Raw genomic sequence first — 20,541 nt, forward strand, 5'->3', positions numbered from 1 at the left:
GTATCAGAGGAGGTAATGAGCCCAGGCGTGGTTTGAGGAAAGTAGCTTTAGGGCAAATGAGAACAGAATTTCCTGGGGTTGAATGAGCGTCTAGGTCAGTTTCTATAGAGTTCCAGGAAAAGGGGAGTTTTGACAGCCATCCGTTTATTTGAGCAATGCATTCAGGTCCTCAAATGCTTTTCTCTTAAATATGGGTGTATAAAGCCCGATAAGGCTCTTAATAAACCAATACTTGTCAATGAATCCAGTAATTGTCAAAGCCCCTCTTCAGTTTGTATGAGAAACGTGCACAGATGTGACTTCTCGGGTCAGTTGTTGCACAATTTGAGGGTGCTTGTGTACCCACAGGAGTTCACATATACCGAGTGAATCCAAATCATTTATTCAACACACTTTGAATTCCTGGGCCTGGAGTTATAAAGACAGGTAGGATGTAGTCCCTGCCCTCAAGAAGCACAGTCTTGTTGGAGTGACAGACATGTTAGCAAATTGAAGGTCCCTGTGGAGTGACAGAGTCAAGGATAGAAGTGTGTACTGACAACAGTGAGGTCCAGAGGAAGGGGTGTCAGAATGCCTGGGGAAGGGATAGAGAGTCTTCAAGAATAAAGGGGGAGTCTGGCAGGAAGCCCTCCATTATGAGAGAATTGCTTGTGCAAAAGCTCTGAGGTGTAAAGTCTTAGTATTCAGGGGACTGTTGATGGTTAAGTATAATGAGTATTGGAACAGAGAAGGAAGACATCTAAGATAAAGGGGAAAAAATATAGGGAGAGGTCAGATCTTTTTTTTTTTTAATCAATATTTTTTTATTGACATATAGTTGATTTACAATGTTGTGTTAATTTCTGCTGTACAGCAAACTGATTCAGTTATACACATATATACATTCTTTTTTTAAAATTCTTTCTCATTATGGTTTGTCATAGGATATTGAATATAGTTCCCTGTGCTATACAGCAGGGCCTTGCTGTTTATCCATTCCATATATGATAGCTTACATCTGCTAACCCCAACCTCCAACTCCATCCCTCCCCCAACACCCTCCCCCTTGGCAACCACCAGTCTGTTTTCTATGTTCGTGATTCTGTTTCTCTTTCATAGATAAGTTCATTTGTGTCGTATTTTAGATTCCACATATAAGTGATATCATATGGGATTTGTCTTTTTCTTTCTGACATACTTCACTTAGTATGATAATCTCCAGTTGCATCCATGTTACTGCAAATGGCATTATTTCCTTCTTTTTATGGCTGAATTGTATTCCATTGTATATATGCAGCACATCGTCTTTATCCACTCACTCATCTGTCGATGGACATTTATGTTGTTTCCATGTCTTGGCTATTGTGAATAGTGCTGCTATAAATATAGCAGCGCATGTATCTTTTTGAATTATAGTTTTGTGTGGATATATGCCCAGGAGTGGGATTGCTGGATCATATGGTAATTCTATTTTTAGTTTTCTGAGGAACCTCCATACTGTTTTCCACAGTGGCTGTACCAACTTCCATTCCCACCAACAGTGTAGGAGGGTTCCCTTTTCTCCACACTGGGAGAGGTCAGATCTTTCACTCACTGCTTCAGATAGCATTACTGAGTACCTGTTATGCACCAGGAAAGTACTGCTCAATACAGCACTGAACAAGACAGATGCAGTTCCTGCCCTCGTGGAGTTTATGTTCTGATGGGAAGAGACAGAATACACAAGCTAATAAACTTAATTTCAGATAGTGATGAGTGCTCTGAAGGAAATAATCAGGGAAATGAGACAGAGTAGTGGGTTTGGAGAGCAGCTTAGAAGGCATGGTCTGGAAAGGCTATTCTGAGATGAAGGCTATTAAAGAGGCAAAGGATGGAAAGGTCAGAAAGGTCCCAAATGTGAAGCTTCCTATAATTTAGGGGACAGAGAGAGGAAGAAGAGGCAGAAAAGGAAACCAAAATAAATAATCAGAGGTTTCAGACATAAGTTGGGAGAGGGCAGAGTAATGGAATCCAAGGGAAAAACGGAGTATGAGGAGAAGAAAGGCCTCCACTCCATCACTCACCTTTCACTGGTATTTTTTAAATAGATGGTTATCAGATTCCCAGCTAAAGAGAGTGGATTAAGCCGAGCATCTGATTTTCCTCCTCTTAAAACCTCACTTAAAACTATATTAAAGGAATTTTTTGTAAGACTTAAACCCACAAGGACAAGGCTAAGAGACAATATCAAAATTCTAGAAAGCAGATAGATCAGTGTTAATTGACTTGACAGACACAAGGAAGCCAAATCTTAAACTGGCGATGGGGAATGTGAGAGCTAACATGAAATAAAGGAATATGGAGAAAATTCAAAAGACTCAGGAATTAGTGGCAACTGCATACCTTTAGAAATGAGGGTGAGGTTTGGAGACTAAAATTAGGAGGACTGGTTTAAAGCTGTTTGAGAAATAGATTCCCTTCTCCCACTCTACATCACTGGTGACTGCCCCTCTCTCACCCTGGCAGAAGACTGGAGGTGTAACCCTTGGAGCAAGTAAAACACAGCTGAGGGTAGGAATGCTGTAGTAAACTAATGGGAAATCAGTAATGGATGCATACTGACCTCTGAGTTCCTCCTGATTTCTGCCCTTATTCAGTTCCCAGAACCCTGACATTCTGGTCTTTATCTTCAAGCCAGGAGAATCAACGAGTATTCTCTAAGGAATCTGACTTGCCCAAGAGGAAATATCTAAAGATATAGCATGAACAATTACCCTAAGAATGGCTGATTCAGATCATTCTATAGCAAAGTTCAAAATCTAGAAGCCCACCCACATACTCAAAGATCCCATCAGCTTTTTGGCCCGCCTCTCTTAAGTATATGCAGACAACCAGGATTCCCTGACTCCTGAGACATAACACTCACATTCATGTTCAATTGATTTTTGAAAAGGGTACAAGACCATTCAACAGAGGAAAGAACAGTATTTTCAACAGATGGTCTGGGACAACTGGATATCTACACGAAAAAGAATGAAGTTGGACCCCCTACCTCACACCATACACAAAAATTTATTCAAGATGGATTATAAACCTACATGAAAGAGCTAAAACTATAAAATTCCTAGAATAAAATATAGTCATAAATCTTCATGACCTTGGGTTAATCAATAGTTTCTTAGGTATAATGCAAAAAACACAAGCAGCCAAAGAAAAAAAGACATAAATTTGACTTGATCAAGGTCAAAAACGCTTATGCCTCAATGGACGCTATCAAGAAAGTGAAAAGACAACTCACAGAATGGGAGAAAATATTTGCAAATCATATACCTGAGAAGGGACTTGTATCCAGAAATACAAAGAACTCTTACAAATTAATAATAAAAATTAATAATAAAAGACAAGTAGCCCAATTTAAAAGTGGGCAAAGGGGGCTTCCCTGGTGGCGCAGTGGTTGAGAATCTGCCTGCTAATGCAGGGGACACGGGTTCAAGCCGTGGTCTGGGAGGATCCCACATGCTGCGGAGCAGCTAGGCCCATGAGCCACAACTACTGAGCCTACGCGTCTGGAGCCTGTGCTCCGCAACAGGAGAGGCCGCGATAGTGAGAGGCCCGCGCACCGCGATGAAGAGTGGCCCCTGCTTGCCACAACTAGAGAAAGCCCTCGCACAGAAACAAAGACCCAACACAGCAAAATTAAATAAATAAACTCCTACCCCCAACATCTTCTAAAAAAAAAAATGGGCAAAGGATTTGAATAGACACTTCTCCAGAGAAGATCATCATTAGACAAGAGGGAAATGTACATCAAAACCACAATGAGATCCTACCTCACACCCATTAGGATGGCTAAAACCAAGAAAACAAGCGATGGCAAACAAGTGGAGAAATTGGAACCCATATACACTGCTTTTGGGAATGTTAAATCGTGCAACTGCTTTGAAAAACAGTCTAGCCGCTCCTCAAAAGGTTAAACATAGAGCCACCATATGACCCAGCAATCGTACTCATAGGTATCTATCCAAGAGAAATGGAAATATATGTCCACACAAAAACTTGTATACAAAAGTTCATAGCAGCATTATTCGTCATAGACAAAAAGCGGAAAAACCTAAATGCCTAACATCTGCTAAATGCATAAACAACTTGGATATTCATACAATGGAATATTATTTGGTCATAAAAAACAATGAAATACTTATAAATGCTATAGCATGGATGAATCTTAAAGACATTATGCTAAGTGCAAGTAGCCAGTGACCCGAAAATCACATACTGTACAATTCCTTTTACATGAAATATCCAGACTAAGCACATAGATAGAGACAGAAGGTGATTCGTGGCTGCCTGGAGTTGGGGTGAGAGGAAATGGGGAGTGACTGCTAATGGGCATGGGGTTTCTTTTTAGGGTGTTGAAATTGTTCTAAAATTAGATCATGGTGATGGTGTCACAACTCCGAATATATGAAAACTAACCAACTATACACTTTAAGTGGGTGAATCTTAGGGTATATGAAGAATATTTCAACAAAGCTATTAAAAATCTCACTAATCATAAAGATGTCAACGAACCATAAAGATACTGTCAATATCTTCATAGCACTGCAACATGTTTCCCCATCGTGCTATTCAAGGTCCTCTTGGCACTTTTTCAACTTGTAATAACGTTGTAAAGCCGCTTGGTCTTCAAAATGAAGATTAAGCAAGTCAACGTTTTGTAATTAGAAGGAAGAGGTAATTTAAAGTTCAGCGGTCGGGATTTTACTCAATAAAAAAGGGTAGGTCAGTAAGTGTTGTTTTACAACATTTTATAACGCAACACTTTAACACATGCTTATTAACTGTTTGCATGGTGTTAATAAGACTTATTTGTCTTTTTGAAGAAACTGAAGACTCAGGAGAAGAAAGATGCTCAGCCAGGGCTCCGACTGCATTTTTCTTCACTAGTGTTGATGATTTGGTTTCTCTGGATGTGAGGCAGTAGGGAGCAAAGAGCCGGTGTGCCATGGTGGTCACCAGGTCAGAATCTGGACACAAATGAACCTGGCTTAGAATTCTTCCCTTGCCACTTAGCAGCTGTGTGACCTTCTGCATGCTGCTTCGCCTCTCTGTGCTTCCATTCCCTCTCTGTCAAATAGGAATTCTATCCTTACCTCAGTTTTTATTTGAAGGTCTGGCCTGTTGCAGGTACCTGTGTTTTTGTTTGTTTTTTGCGGTACGCGGGCCTCTCACCGCTGTGGCCTCTCCCGTTGTGGAGCACAGGCTCCGGACGCGCAGGCTCAGCAGCCATGGCTCACGGGCCCAGCCGCTCCGTGCCATGTGGGATCTTCCCGGACCGGGGCACGAACCCGTGTCCCCTGCATCGGCAGGCGGACTCTCAACCACTGCGCCACCAGGGAAGCCCAGGTACCTGTGTTTTAAAGAAGGCTTTTAATAGGCATTTATGAGCAATACATCTTTGTGACTTTTTCCTGACTTAAAAAAAATAGTGTTGGCATTTTCTGCAGATCAGTATCTTATTCTTCTTTCATTAGTTCTGTTTTATTTTGATGTGTTTATTATTGAGTTACTTGTCAAAGTACTTCCCTGAAACTCTGATATCAATCAGGAAATAAAGAAGTAAAGCATTTGGTTGCTGTGTCTTTTGTTACTTAACAGTTGTGGCTCTACTTCTGCTTAGCAAAAGCATAGAGAGTGCAGAGTCAGAATGAGGACGCGGAGCTGAAGAACCCCATTCTTCTGATGTGTGGGGGGAGGTAAGGGACAGTGAGGGCAGGAGGCGCTGTACATCTTTTTTGCTCAAAATTGCCTTTTAAGGTCCCATTCATCCCAGGGATTCTTTGTGGGGTGAGTAGGAGTCTTTGTCACAATGCAAATATTTCTTGGCCCTCAATAGCACATGCACAATACTAATTAAATTCAGTTGCCTTTGCTATTTTGCCATCTTTCAGTCATGTAAAAACTAGAGTTTTCCAATTTTTAAAAAGTTTTGCCATTGTGAAGCCGTATTTGTCAATGAAGAGGGAGAAGACAGACAAATGTTATTTAACAGCTTGATTTATAATTTTTGAACATTTCAAGCATTTGTACTCTAGCCCTGACCCCACGTATTTTAAGGATGGGCCTGATAGCTTCAATCAGATCATCAGGTTGTTCTTTTTCTAAAATTTAGCTAGTAATAACTTATTGATACTAAGTATGTGTCAGACGTCCTATTAAGTACTTTCTACATATTACCTTATTAAAGCCTCCCGATAGCCCTATGTCACAGGTAATTTTATGATCCTTGCTTTACAGAGAGGAGACTGAGGCTTGGAGGGTCTAAGTGACGTGCTCAAGGTCATATAACCACTAAGTCCTGGATCTGGGATCTGACCCCAGGAGGCCTGAGTAACTTTGGGAAAGGGCACTTAGGGGAGATGACCTTGATGCACATCCTGTTGGGAGCTTAGACAGAAGGAAGGCGATGCGGGAGGGTCAGGGTGTTGGAAGAAAGGGCTGCGAGGACAAGTCCCCACCAACTCTACAGTCAGACCTGAGATGTGAGGTCACCTCCAGGGAACATCCCCAAGCACCAAAGGCTACCAGATGTCTGAATAGGTGGGGAGGAGTGCCAGTGTTGCCAGTTCTTCCTGTTCTCCTGGCTTTAACAATGCACAGGTAAGTAGAATGTCCCATTTATTTTGTTACTCTTAGATGCTCAGTCATTTAACAGGCAAGTTCAGAAGACTGATTCCTTCTTCCTTCCTTTCCTCTCTCTTTCTCTGTCTCTCTCTCTCTTTCTTCCAGGAAATACACACTGAGTTACTACTATGCAGTAAGCACTATGCCAGCTACTGAACAAAACAGACAGGGCCTCATTCTTATGCCTAGAGGAGAGACAGACAGCAAATTAACATGAAAAGACTGAAAATTACAACGATGATACAAAATGCCATGAAGGAACGGTAGGTGCCCTAGGAAAGTGTACTAGGGGAATCAGGGAAGACTTCCCTGAGGAAATGACATTTGAGCAATGATCGAGGTGGTAGTAGGGGTTAGCCATACAAAGATTCAGGAGAATTTTCCAGGCTGGGAGCCCTGTGAGGAAGGGACCCTGTGGACTGGAGCATGAAGATTTTGAGAGGAGGCAAGGGAGGATGGATTGTGAATAGAGGGCAAGGTTCCAGGCCTTCCAGACCAGGAAGTAGGCAAATTATGGCCCCCTGCCTATTTTCGTAAATACAGTCTTCTTGGAACATAGCCACACTCCTTTGTTTATCTATTGCCTATGGCTGCGCTTGGCTGCAATGGCAGAATTGACTAGCTACAATAGAGAACTGATGGCCCACAAAACCTAAAATATTTACTCTTCGCCATTTACAGAAAAAGTTTGCAGACCCCTGATCCAAAGGGAGTTCCCGAATGAAAGCAATGCTAGGCAGACCAAAAAAAAAAAAAAATCCAAACGACATAATAGGCCTGTAATATCTGCCAGGCCGGTACCCACAAGCTTTGTAGAGGAAGCCACCTCTGCTCTTGTGGCCAGAGCTGAGTGGACCAGAGATCAGTCCCAGAGCAGCCTGCAACACATATATCAGCTGGACACAAGGGAGGCTGATCAATACTGAGGTGACTCAGCACAAATGTGGGGTAGGCGGCTCCACTGAAGGAAGCTAACCAATCAGACCTTCTCTTCTGGAACTATTAAGTGCCAGGTCAGCAAAATAAGGAGGGCTGTTTGCACTCAGATTGACAAGGCCAACAACACTTAGAAATGTGTCCTGGTTTCTATGTAAATCACTCTACAGGGTATAAACAGGAATCCATAGAGCAAACCTCCTTGGTTGAAAGAAAGGCAGGCCTGACTTTTCCTCCTAAGGAAGTTGGCTGTCTCAATCACTACAATCTGATGCCCTGGGAATATCTTTCCCTGCCTTTTCAAGGGAAAATGTTTCTGTCTTTGAATTTCAGACAGCAAGAAATGAGCTACTCTCTGCAAAGAATAGGGTCAAAAGAAAGATAACCGCATTGGAGGAGATCTTAAACACCAGTAGGTGGCCAGGGAGATGTAACCACGAGAGTTTCTTGGGGAGGAAGCTGAAGTGAAAGCTAAGTACCATAGAATTAGTAGCCCACTGGTAGTTGGGCAGGAGTCCTGAGTTCAAGTCCCTGCTGGGGCACCAGGGGCAGGTCCCCTCTCCTCTCTTTCTTCTGGAAAATGAAGTTTCAAAATCATTCATTCCTCTACAAAGCTGTAGATTAATGGCTAGATCAAGAGGGCACTGTGCCTGAAGAGTGAATAAGGTGGAAAGTGGGAGATGATAGGTAACAGGGACCAGGTCATTTGGAACTTTGGACTTCACTGCTGCACTTCAGCGTTCACCTTGTATGCGACAAGGAACTGTATTCCTTCTTGTGGCTGTTGTAGCCAATCGCCATAAACTTAATGGCTTAAAACAACACAAGTTTATTCTCTTACAGTTCTGGAGGTCAAAAGCCCAACTTGCAGCACATCTCACTGGACTGAAATTAAAGTGTGGGCGGGGCTGTGTTTCTTTCTGGAGGCTCTTTGTCTTTTCCAGCTTCTGGAGGCTGCCCACATTTCGTGCTCCTAACCCCCTTCCAGCTTCAAAGCCAGCAATAGGGGACTGAGTCATTCTCACATCACATCACTCTGATTTTCTTCTGTTCTGCCTCCCTCTTCCACTTTTAAGGACTCTTGTGATCACATTGGACATAACTGGATAATCCAGAAAAATATCCCTCTCATAAGGTGAGCTGAGTAGCAAACTTAATTCTATCTTCAACATTAATTCCCCTTTGTCATCTAACGCAGCATACTCACAGGTCCTAGGGATTAGGTTGTGGACATCTTTGGGGGGGTCACTATTCTGCCCCCCACAGGAACCACTGGTGGTTTTGAGCAGATGAGTGGCACGATCAGACTTGTCCTTTAATGTAATCACTGTGGCATCTGTGTTTGAATAGACATCAGGGTGGCAAGGGAAGAAGCAGAGAGGCCAGTTAAGAGTCCATTCCAAAAATCCAGGCCCAACCTGGTGCTTGAACCAGGATGATGAATGTGGTAAAATTCCAAATATATTTTGAAGATAGAGCCAACAGGATTTGTCAACAGACCAGGTATAGATATGAGCAAAAGAAAGGTGTCAAGGACAACACAAGGCTTTTGGCCTTAGTAACTGGAAGAACAGAGGCACCATTAACTGAAGCCTGCCCAAAGAACCAGTGGGGTTGAATATCAGCTCAGTTTTGCACACAGTAAGTCATTCTACACCCAAATGGAGGTGTCCAGTAGGCCGTAGGATATATGGGTTTCCCAGAGGAGTTCAAGGGAGGGGTCCAGACTGATTAAATACATTTGGAAACACAGCAGGTGGATAGTATTTGAAGCAATGAAGCTGGATTAGATCACCTAAGGAGTGAATATAAATACAGAAGAGGTGAGTGTGCCTGGGACCCCAACAGTTATACCGATTCCCAGCAGTAGATTTGGATCCACCAATAGATCTCAAGGACTTACAGTCTCCAAGCCTCTTGCTACTGCAGCCTGTTATTCTCTCCCACAGTTACCTTCCCCTGCTTTGCAGGGGAGCACAGCCAACAGCAGTGCCTCTTCTCCCAGGCTACTGGGGCATTCTGCTCCCTCCTCCCTAGCCTCTTCCTTTAAATGAGTGGTCCCAAAGTTTTAGGAGAACAGGGTAGCTCTTTCTCACCAAAAGTGGAGAGCATGTCATGTGAATATATTCATTGATTTAATAAATATCAGTTGAGCACTCGCTATGTTCCAAGATTTATGTTGAGGACTGGGACACACTGTGGTTTATAAGACACATTGTACAAGTGATAACAAAAAGGTGTGATGAACTTTTATCAGCATTGCATTTGGCAGCTGGCAACAGAGACTTGAGAAATACTAGCGTGACAGCTTAAAGGACATGTTTCTCAAATGTAGAAGAAGTCCAGAGGTGAGGATTGCAAGGTTGTATACAGCTTCAATGTCATTAGTGTCCCAAGGTTCTTCTATCTTTCTGTTTAACTACGTTCAGTGTGTGGCATCTATCCTCAAGGTTACCACATGATTGTAAGATGGCCATTACAGTACCAGTCATCACATCTGTATGTAATATGAATAGGCAACTAGCAATCTCTGTCACAAGCATCAGGAAAGAACAGGTTGTTGTATGAGTATGTAGCAGGGGGCCAAGTTAAGGCTAGGAGCAGGGACAGTCTCCTAGAAATAAGTGTTTAAACTTGAAGGGCAGCAGTTGCCTACAAAGGGAAGAGGGAACGAGTTTCAGGTAGAAGAAGTAGCATGTGCAAAGCCCTAGAGATAAGAGAAAGAGCAAGGGACAAGGAGGAATCCCAAGAACTTTAGGAATCCTGGAGCACAGCCACAAGTGGGGGCAAATGGAGTGGAAGATGTAGGCAAGGGCTAGATCCTGAAAGCCTGAGGGATCGTGCTCAGGAATCAGCACTTCATCCAGAAGCCTATGGAGAGCTGTTGAAAGATTTTAAGCAGAGAATAGCTTAATTGGGCTTGGCTGAGAATGGTGAATAAAGTAAGGAAAGGAAAGTGGGAGGTGGGTAGACCAATTAGAAGGCAGTGGCAGGAATTTAGACACAAGATGACAATGGCCCAGGCTAAAGCAATTTCAGAGGATAGAGAAAAGTGGAATGGTTTGGAGAAGAATTTAGGAGGAATATAAATACTGATTAAGGCCTCATCTATCTAGTAAGGATCTGATATGGTCGCGCTCCCTGTTCTCTGGGTCCATGACCGTGTGTAGGTGATAGGCCTACAGCTTGCTCTCCTGTGTTGCCTGTCTTTGTTTATGGAACCCCCATCTTCCTACTCACTCAATTATAAAACCTCAGTTGCCTTTGAGTTCTTCTCCATGCACTTAATTTCAAACCAATTCCATTGATTTTTCCTCTAAAATGTCTCGTAAGCCCAACCTACTGCCTTAGTCTAATCCCTGATCAACTTTTGTCTGGATTCTGGCAAAACTTCTTCACAAATCTCACTCTCCCTCCATACAGACTCCACTTGCAGTTTGCTACCAGTTATATCTTAAAGCAGATCTCACTCTACCATCTCTCCGTCCATTCAGCTATCCATTCATCCTATGAGCATGCTTCCTAGTATGTGCTTTGCGGGCTGAGGATGCAGAGACAAAAAAGCCATGGTCTTTGCTCTTGAGAAGCTCACAAGTGGACTCGTGATTCCGAGCAAGTAACAGGGAATCTCAGAACATGATAAGAAATGCTGTTTCCAAGGTGACCTCAAACTGCACTGAGGACAATGGAAAAGCTCCTAACCCAGACTTAGAAGAGGTCAGGAGGGACAGGGGTGTGAACAGTCAGGGAAAATTCCTGGTAGAGGTGACCCTTCTGTTCAGTCTTAAATAACCCCAAGTAGGAGTTATTCAGACAATGGGCAGGGGAACCAAAGGGTTAAGGTCAGAAGGAAAAGCATTCATTCACATCCACAAATATTTATGGAGTACCCACCATGTGCTAGGCAAGACTGACAAAAATAAAGGAAGTAAGATAGATAATTGTGTGTTTAGGAGTCTGCAAACAGTCCCATATGGCTGAAGAGCAGGGCCAGGATTAGGGTGAGGTGAGTGAGGTTCTCACCTTGGGCAGAAAATTTGAAGGGACACCAAAAAAACCAATCAACAAGATAAGTAACATTTAATGCAACATCTAAAAAATAAAAATAATATGTTATCTATGATAAACAAAACATCAAGATTTTAAATAAAGACAGGATCTGACAGTGCCATGCCAAGAAATACCAGAGCCTGAGGCAAAAGGACAAATGTGGGTGGACAAAAAAATGTTGCCTGCCATTTCCATAAACAAAGAATGTTGCCCACCATCAAGTCATCAGGCACTGCAGCTAACCCCTGCAGTGTGCCCTGCGGAAAATTCAGGGTGGAGAAAAACAGGATACTGGCCCTAGACAATTAAGATTCATATCTAAGGAATAACTTCAATGAACCCAGACTCTTGTATCTTCCCATACACAGAAAAGCACTAAAATCATTAACTCGAGATGTCTGTTTTCCATGACTAGCAGGAAGCTTTTGATGTTTGACTACATGTTTTGTTTCATCTTCAGCAAAAATTCCTATTCATCTGGGCTCTTCCCTTTCCTCTTTGGAGCAGTTCCTCAGAGCTATCTGAGAGGCTGTCTCCCAGGCTGTAGTCCTCAGTAAGTTTCCCAAATAAAACATAACTTGCAACTTTTAGGTTGTGTGTCTTTCTTCAGTCAACATGTGAATCCCTGTATATACCTTTTAATATATTTTAATGGCTAGTTTATTCCAGAACATTAAAGTAGTTGAAAAAATATAGTAAATTTGAAAAGTAGGTATATTAAAGTTCACATTAAGTTTAAATATTTTGTTTTTACCTCAAACAGCGTTTATTATAATTTTACTTTCTGGCTTTAATGAAAGCAAATTCATCAATAATATCTTCATCCATGAACTGATGAATGGATAAAGAAGATGTGTTATACAGATACAATGGAATATTACTCAGCCACAAAAAATAATGAAATAATGACATTTGCAACACAGACAGACCTAAAGATTATCATACTAAGTTAAGTAAGTCAAAGACAAATATCATATGATAGCACTTATATGTGGAATCTAAAGAAATGATGCAAATGAACTTATTTACAAAACAGAAATAGACTCACAGGCATAGAAAACAAACATGGTTACCTAAAGGGATAGTGGAGGGGCGGAGGAGAGATAAATTAGGAGTTTGGAATTAACATATACACACTACTATATATAAAATACATAAACAACAAGGACCTAAAAATATAAAGATAGGAAAAAAATCTTCAAAATCTACATCTGGAGTAGTGACAGAAGAAGCTGAAGTGTAAGCAAAGGCAAGCTCACAAAGGATGCTAATGAGTTTGGACTGTATCCTAAAGGAATATTGACCTAAAATGAGAGGGCTTGGGGTTAGACAGAGTTTATTCAAATCTCCACTCCTCCACTTATTAACTTAGTGACTTTTGGCAGGTTATTTATCTGCATTAAGTGTCTGTTTCCTCATCCATAAACTGGAGATGATAGTACTTACCGTAAAGGACAATTGTGGGAGTGTAGATGCTTCTAAAGTGCTTAGCACAATGCTTCCCATCTACTATGCTCTTGATGCATGATAGCCATTATTATGAATATGGCTGTGGGGAGCCACTGAAGAACTTTTAGCTACAAGGTGACAAGATCAGTTTTGTACTGGAGAAAGATCATTGTAGCAACAGTGTGGAGAATGATCACAGGAGGCAAGACAGACAGAGTGACTAGGTAGGAGATAACGAAGAACTAAAGTCATTGCAAGAGAAAAGAAGAGGGCCTGAAATAAGGGCCTGGTGATAGGGCTAGAGAAGTGAGGACACACTTGAGATATACTAAGGAGATAGAATTAAAATGATGAGGGGGAGTAAGGAGGGCAAGCAGTTTGGACAAGTGGGTGAATGGTAGGGAACATAGAGGAGGGGGCAACTTGGGAAGGATGGTTATTGGATGAAACAATTAAGATTAGGTTTGACCAAATACAACAGAAAATCCAGGGCTGCTGTGGTAGCTCCAAGAAGTCATCAGGGATCCAGGCATATCTGTCTACTTTGCCATCTTTAGCATATGCCTTCCATTGTCAAAGTTACTTCAAGATCCAAAGTAGCTTCTGGAGCCCCAGAAATCATGACTGCATTCCAGACAGCTGGAAGGAGGAACAAAGAGAGGAAAGCAAAACGGTGTAGCTTCCAGCTGAGTCAGTCCCCTTTAAGAGACTTCCAGAAGGTCCTACAAAACTTCTTACATATCAGAAACCAGTAACACTGACACATCTAGATGTAAGAGAGATTGGGGAATAAGTGTCTTTTATCTCAATGCATTGACATTCATGTCAATGGGATGTCAAATGGGAGTTCTGTTACTAATGAGGTAGGAGGAGGGCAGAAAAGGGAGAAGCCTGCAAGATGGAGTGTGAGTCTGAGAACTCACTCCCAGGAAAATCACCAACTTTCCTTGTGGGGGAAGGAGGGAGTTGAAGAATATTTTAAGATGCAGAATGGATTAATACACAATTTGAGGATATTATATCTCAGTGCTGTGAAAATTACTCAGATAATCTTCCACCCCACCTCCACCTTCTGTGACATTTATTGCAATGGTGCAGGAGTATTATAAATAAGGTTTTTGGTGGATATTAAGGGTCTACATTTCCCATTTGGGTTGAAACAGTGTAGAACTGAGATAGCAGCCCAGAGATGATCACAAGAAAAGAAGCTGCCTGGAGCTCCCAGATATCCCGGCAGGGCTCTGGACTTCGATAGGATGTAGAATGTGGTTTTGAGCCTGGCTCTCTCAGCAGGCTAACATTTTTGCAGCAAAGGAGCCATTCTGGTCTCACACCTGGGGATGAGTAAGTAAGATGAGAACGGCTTGCTCCAGTTGGGTCAGAATTCTGTTTTTTGTTCTAGAATCACCCAGACTCAGGACTGTCACTGGCTTGGGGATCTTCCAGAGCTAAAGAGGAGCCCTGCCCTGGCCCCTTAAGGCCAGCCAGAACCAACCTGATTTTTAGGTATGGAATATCTGACCCTTGTGGGACTAGGGGTGGATCTTTGTGTTGTCCATGTGGTTGGAGCACATAAGCATTTGTGAGGTAACCAGATGGCAGGAGGATAACATTGTTCCTGGGCAACCTGGCTTCATTAACTCTATGGCTTTGGTCAAGGTGCTACCTTGTGCAAAATTCCTCTAAGTCTTTCCTCACCCCCCCGCTTTCTAACTCCCCCTTCCTGTGCACCATGGAACCAATAAGCCCCCTTCCAACTCTAGCAATCTTGGTATCCTAGTACTAAGTAGTGACCAAGGACTTAGGGTTTAGTTTTAGACAAAATCAGGCACCGTTGTGTGACCCTAGGCAACTTCCTTTGCCTCTCTGCGCCAGTGTTTGCATCTGTAAAATGGGTGGTGGCTAACTATAACTGTCTCTTAAATGACCTAAATGTGGTAATACACTCAGAGGCTTAACGCACTGCGATAGCCTTGACAGTGACTATTTATCTTCCAATCATCTGGCAAGTTCATCCCACTCATCATTCCTCAAACCGGCTCTTTTTTTTAAATGTCCTTCTCGTTTAAATCTCAAATATCCGCCTAGGTAGTAAAGTTAGTCCGCATCTGACTCCTTTTTTCTCTGTCCCTCCTTCCCAGGGCCCACCCTCCGCGAACGCAGAGCGTCTGCTGGTCAGATTGATGGTCGGCGACCGCGGTCTCAGAGGCAGTGCAATCTTGTCCTCGGCTTGGGAAGTTTCCGAACGGCCAACTCAGATCTTTTGCGCCGCTGCCCGGCAGGGAAAGCCGCCAGCCCATTCTCAGGGACGGGAGTGGAAGAATCACACTGCAGCAGGGGTAACAGGGACCGCGGCCAATGAGGGGGGATGGGCGCATTAGAAGATAACGGGATGACCGGAGTCAAGAACGCGCCGCCACGACATCTCCGCCCGGCCTCCTTATCCTCCAACCGGTGGCCCCAGTTATCCTCCCAGATCCGCGCAGCGGCTTCAGAAGTGACAGCCACGTGTATCGCGGGGGACTAGGATGTTGGCGTGGGGGCGGGGTTGGAAGGGCGCCCGAGAGGTGAAGAAGGACCCGCGTACGCGTGCCCGGGCGCCGGCTGCCAGGCGACGCCGCCGGGAGCGAGTACGCTCCTGACGTCACTCGCCGTTCGTCCAATGAGCGGCGGCCAGAGGAAGGCGCCGTTCCGCTCCCTCCCGCCCCCGCTGCCGCCACCACAGCAGCAGCCTCCGGGAGCTTCTGAGGAGGCGCGGGCCGCCGCAGGCTGGGGCGCTGCAGTGCGCCGTCCGGAGCCCCTGGACGAGGCCCAGGGAGCCGCTCGCCCAGACCCCGCCGCCCGATGTCCTCAAGATGGAGGTAGGGGGGAGGGCGCCGTGAAGAAAGCCGCGCTGTGGGCGCGGGGGCCAGGGCGCGGGCGCTCCGGGCGGAGGCGGTGGCGGGATGGGGCTGCTGCTTATGATCCTGGCGTCCGCCGTGCTGGGCTCCTTACTCACGCTGCTCACCCAGTTCCTGCTGCTTTACCGCAAACAGCCCGAGCCGCCGCCGGACGAGGCCGCCCGCGCGGCCGACGGCTTCCGCTACATCAAGCCGGTGCCGGACCTGGCCCTGAGAGAGTACCTTTATGGCGGCGGCGGGGCTGAGGAGCCCTCCGGCGGGCCACCCGAGGGCGGCCCGACTCCGGCCCCCGAGACCCCCGCCCCGCCGACGCGGGAGACCTGCTACTTCCTAAACGCCACCATCCTGTTCCTGTTCCGGGAGCTGCGGGACACCGCGCTGGCCCGCCGCTGGGTCACCAAGAAGATCAAGGTGGAGTTCGAGGAGCTGCTGCAGACCAAGACGGCCGGGCGCCTGCTGGAGGGGCTGAGCCTGCGGGACGTGTTCCTGGGCGAGGCCGTGCCCTTCATCAAGACCATCCGGCTCCTCCGGCCCGTGGTGCCCTCGGCCACCGGGGAGCCCGACGTTCCTGAGGGGGAGGCGCTGCCCGCCACCTCCCCCGAGGAGCTGGCCTTCGAGGCGGAGGTGGAGTACAGCGGGGGCTTCCACCTGGCCATCGACGTGGACTTGGTCTTCGGCAAGTCCGCCTACCTGTTCGTCAAGCTGTCCCGGGTGGTGGGGAGGCTGCGCTTCGTCCTCACCCGCGTGCCCTTCACCCACTGGTTCTTCTCCTTCGTGGAGGACCCGCTGATCGACTTCGAGGTGCGCTCCCAGTTCGAAGGGCGGCCCATGCCGCAGCTGACCTCCATCATCGTCAACCAGCTCAAGAAAGTCATCAAGCGCAAGCACACCCTCCCGAGTTACAAGATCAGGTGAGAGGGGCTTGGGGGGAAGGGTCGCCCGGCCGCGGGGGCCTGGCTGCTGGGACCCCGGGCCTGGAGGCACGCTGCCGCCTGCGTGGGTGGGAAGGGCCACGACTGAATCCCAGTCCCTGCTTTCCAGGGCTCTTGCCAGCCCTGGACAGGGCCCTAGATAAAGGCAGGTAGTGCCTACGTTCTTTGCTTCCGAAGGGCCTTAATGGGAGCTAGAAACCTCTTCGTGTGTTCTTGGGCGTCCAGGGTGCTGTCAGCATGGGTCGAAGCAGCATATGGAAGATGGAAGGGAAGTCCACCCTCCTCCCCGGGATGGCTCTGGGACTGTTGAGAAACTTCTATCCGTGGCTGCTGCATTGAGGGCAGCTTTGCTGCATCACCTTGGCCACGTTGAGAAATTGTTCCTGGACACAAAGTACAGGCGTGAAGAGTGTGCTGGTAGCCCAGGGCTGTTGTGTTTTGCAACTGCAGGCCCGTTTTGCTGTGCTGTTTCGGCAACTTTCAGGGTAGAGGGAGTGTCTGTTGGAAAGGAATACTCTTCCACTGCAGATTGGTAACGAGTTGGGAGCCTGTGCGTGTTGTAATTCTCTGCACATTCTGTGTTAATGTCATCTGCCCTTTGGGGGTGGGTTCTATAGCACAGACGCAGACTGCCCCTCACGTTTCAGCTCTTCCTGGCTCTGAGTTCCTCCCACAGTACCCGAAATGGCCCTGCAGATAGTATTTTAAAGATTGGTAGTGATTTTAACTGTTTTAAAGTCTCCCTATATCTGGCGGTTTGATTTTCTGTAGTATACTATTTTGATTAATGTACAAGGGTTTGGGTTGTTTTTTTTTAATATGGAAGTGGAAGGGGAAAGAAAGTTTTGTAGGGCTAGAGGCTTCATCCACTTTGGTCTGGGAAGGCTTGTCGGTGTTGAAAGGGTCATGTATGGCTATTTCTTACAAAACATGAATTTTTAATTTTACTTTCTGTCCTCCTTTAATATTGTGTTCATTAAAATGTTTGACGCTTTTAGATTTTGTTCTTTCCTATAAAATTATGTAAATCTGGTATTTGCCTTACCTAGTTTCCTTTAGTGGAAGTTACATGTTTCTAGATCACTGATTTTCTACCACAGTTTCAAGCATTAGTGACCCAAATAATTCAGGAATATTTGATGTTTGGGTTTGGGTTTGATGTTTGGGTAATCACAAGTATTGACTTGTGTGATGTGGCAGATTTACCTTAGTAATTGTGTTTTGTTTACGCTAATATCACAGAGTGACAGCTTAAAACCGTCAGGTGGCAGGAGAAATTTATAATGGAAATATTTCCATAGATTTGCAGAGGTGGTCATCCACTGTTTGATTTCCTGTTCTGTGAAGTAGAACATAACTTTATGAAACCTACTCTTTCAGCTCTGAAATGTAAGTGACTAAATTATAAATGAGTTCTAGTGTTTAAGCAGTGAGGTGTTTATAGCAGTGTGTGGCTAAGAAAGTCATGAGAGAAAGTTGTTACAGATTTTGATAATTCTATCACAATTTCAATTCTGATGTTTTCTGGGTAACTTTCAGGTGATAAAACTTGACTAAGTTATTATTTGGGGGTTATTTGTAGGATAGCCAGTGGTAGTGAGGGTACATGTCATTTTGAGGTGTTTTTTTTTAATGTAGACTTGGAATTCAGTTAAATCTGAAGGAAATTATGATTAGAAGTTATGGAGCCATTAATAGGTTTATTGCTTTGAAGGAACTTTATCATCTGTATCATTGAATAGCATCATCGTTTAAAATGTAGCAAAATTGCTTTTATTTACTGTATCCAAAGGGATTTTTAAAAACATAGCATGTGTGTGTTTGGTTATGTATGATATTTCAACTTTTAAACCTTAAGCATTAAATGATCACCTCCAGAAGTATACACACCTGTGCTCTTTATATTCGAAGGCATTTCAATGGTCAATCAGTAAATACTGTACAGAACATATCACTCAATCTGTAAATATTTATTGTACACCTGCTATGTGCTTATCATTGTTTTAGGTGCTGGGGTTTCAATACTGAACAGTCTCAGTCCTTATGGAGGTTGGAGTTTAGTGAGAATTGAATTAGCTGTACTTAATAAGATTTAAACTAGAATGTGATTGATGGGGTTGAAGTAACTAGGAAGCTGATTTTAGTTTAGTAAAAGAAAATGATAGAAGTGTGAGGATGAAAAGGGCTGCTTCAAGAAGTGTTGAGTTCTCTCATCTGTGTGTAGCTGTTCTGCCAGGAATATTTTAAAGTACTGATGTTGTGGTACAGATTCAAGTTTCAGCTAAGAGAATGAATTAAAATACATTTAAGATGTATCACAATTCTCATCATGAGAATTAAAGTAGCTATGGTTTATCCTTTTTTATAGATCAGGGGATAGTGCCCAGAGTAGTTAAATAACTTGCTTAAAATCACACAGCTGTCAAGTTCTGATAAAGTCAAGCTGCCCTTTTTCCTTAAACTCTGCTGTGTTGTTCTTAAGGATTTTTTTTTTAAGTATGTCATCAAAATATGTGGGGGTAGCCTTCCAAATTAACTGAGAACTCTGAGTATGACTATAAAGCTTTTTTTTTTCTTAAAAAAATTTTTTTTTGGAAATTTTGAGAAACGATCCTTTTAAGGTTAAATCATAAGGTTAAATCTTTGGGTGCTGCCCCACTTAGCATTTCTTTTTTAATCCAGCAGATTTTATTTCTAAATAGAAGGTCTTGCTAGTTTATCCTTTTTAGCTATCTAATCTACTTAGAGCTAAAGCAGTAACGAAAATTGTATTGAGTCTTAGGATCTTTTGGCACTTGAAATTATTATAAAACAGAAATACCTTGCCAATTAACATCGTTGTCACTTCTTCCCCCTCTTCATTTGTTTTTTATTTTCATGTTGCTCAAGTAAAAGTGGCCCATCAGGACTACCCATTCTTGATGTCTCATAAAGAGATGAGAAGGGAGCTCAAATGATTGGTTGCTTTCTGGGGACCCAGCTGACAGACATTTACCCAACTAACACAGTTTGTAAAGCATTATAGTATTTTTAAATAAGTATACATATTCTACATATTATAATTCTAATTTTATTAATTTTTACTAATATTCTGATTTCACCACCTCAGTGTTCATTGTTTTGATTTTTTCTTAAAATGTATACTTTAAAATAGTAAAAGCCATAGTTTTTAAAAAATTATTATTAGTCAAAAATTAGTCTTCAAGAGAGAAGGATTACCACCAGTGTTCTTGATTACACGGAGAATCCATCTTCAACATGAAATCTGAGTAATAGTCCTGAGGAGTTTAGGGTTTGGGAGTCTGACATTTGAGATTCTTACTGATGCTTCTGTTCCTTGGGTTATTATTGCTGTGTAGTTAGCAGTCGTTGCATACTGAAAGGCCAGATTCAGTTTGTAGGTACTTTGAATTTGGCCTGCACTGTGGTTTTCTTATTTCTTAATTGCCAACATTTAAAAATGGAAAATTTTGCATGATTTGGATTTCTGGCTTTTCTTAGGAAAATTTGGAAGATCTGGTAGCACTAGGCTTGCATTTGTCCTAGCAATAATAAGATGGAGAGATGGAGTCTAGTAGCAGCTGCCGGAACCTCTTACGTGTAGCTTGTAGTTCCCACCCACTTGCTACATT

At 43.8% G+C, this 20,541-nt stretch overlaps 1 protein-coding gene across 3 annotated transcripts in view; it reads left to right on the forward strand.

The window, feature by feature from the left end:
* PDZD8 (PDZ domain containing 8) overlaps window positions 1-20,541 on the forward strand; it is a 193,814-nt gene that overhangs the window by 80,869 nt on the left and 92,404 nt on the right. The window contains exons 1-3 of one of the 3 annotated variants that reach the window (XM_060286250.1): window positions 6,774-6,905; window positions 14,480-14,583; window positions 15,219-16,888. In XM_060286250.1, coding sequence (XP_060142233.1) covers window positions 16,023-16,888 — 866 coding nt within the window. In that variant the 5' untranslated portion in view covers window positions 6,774-6,905; window positions 14,480-14,583; window positions 15,219-16,022. Of the gene's footprint in view, window positions 1-6,773; window positions 6,906-14,479; window positions 14,584-15,218; window positions 16,889-20,541 lie in introns of those variants that run through there. The other 2 variants (XM_060286251.1, XM_030839356.2) reach the window with 2 other exon arrangements.

The sequence above is a fragment of the Globicephala melas genome, chromosome 16 (assembly GCF_963455315.2).
Source record: "Globicephala melas chromosome 16, mGloMel1.2, whole genome shotgun sequence".
In the NCBI taxonomy this organism is placed as follows: Eukaryota; Metazoa; Chordata; class Mammalia; order Artiodactyla; family Delphinidae; genus Globicephala; species Globicephala melas.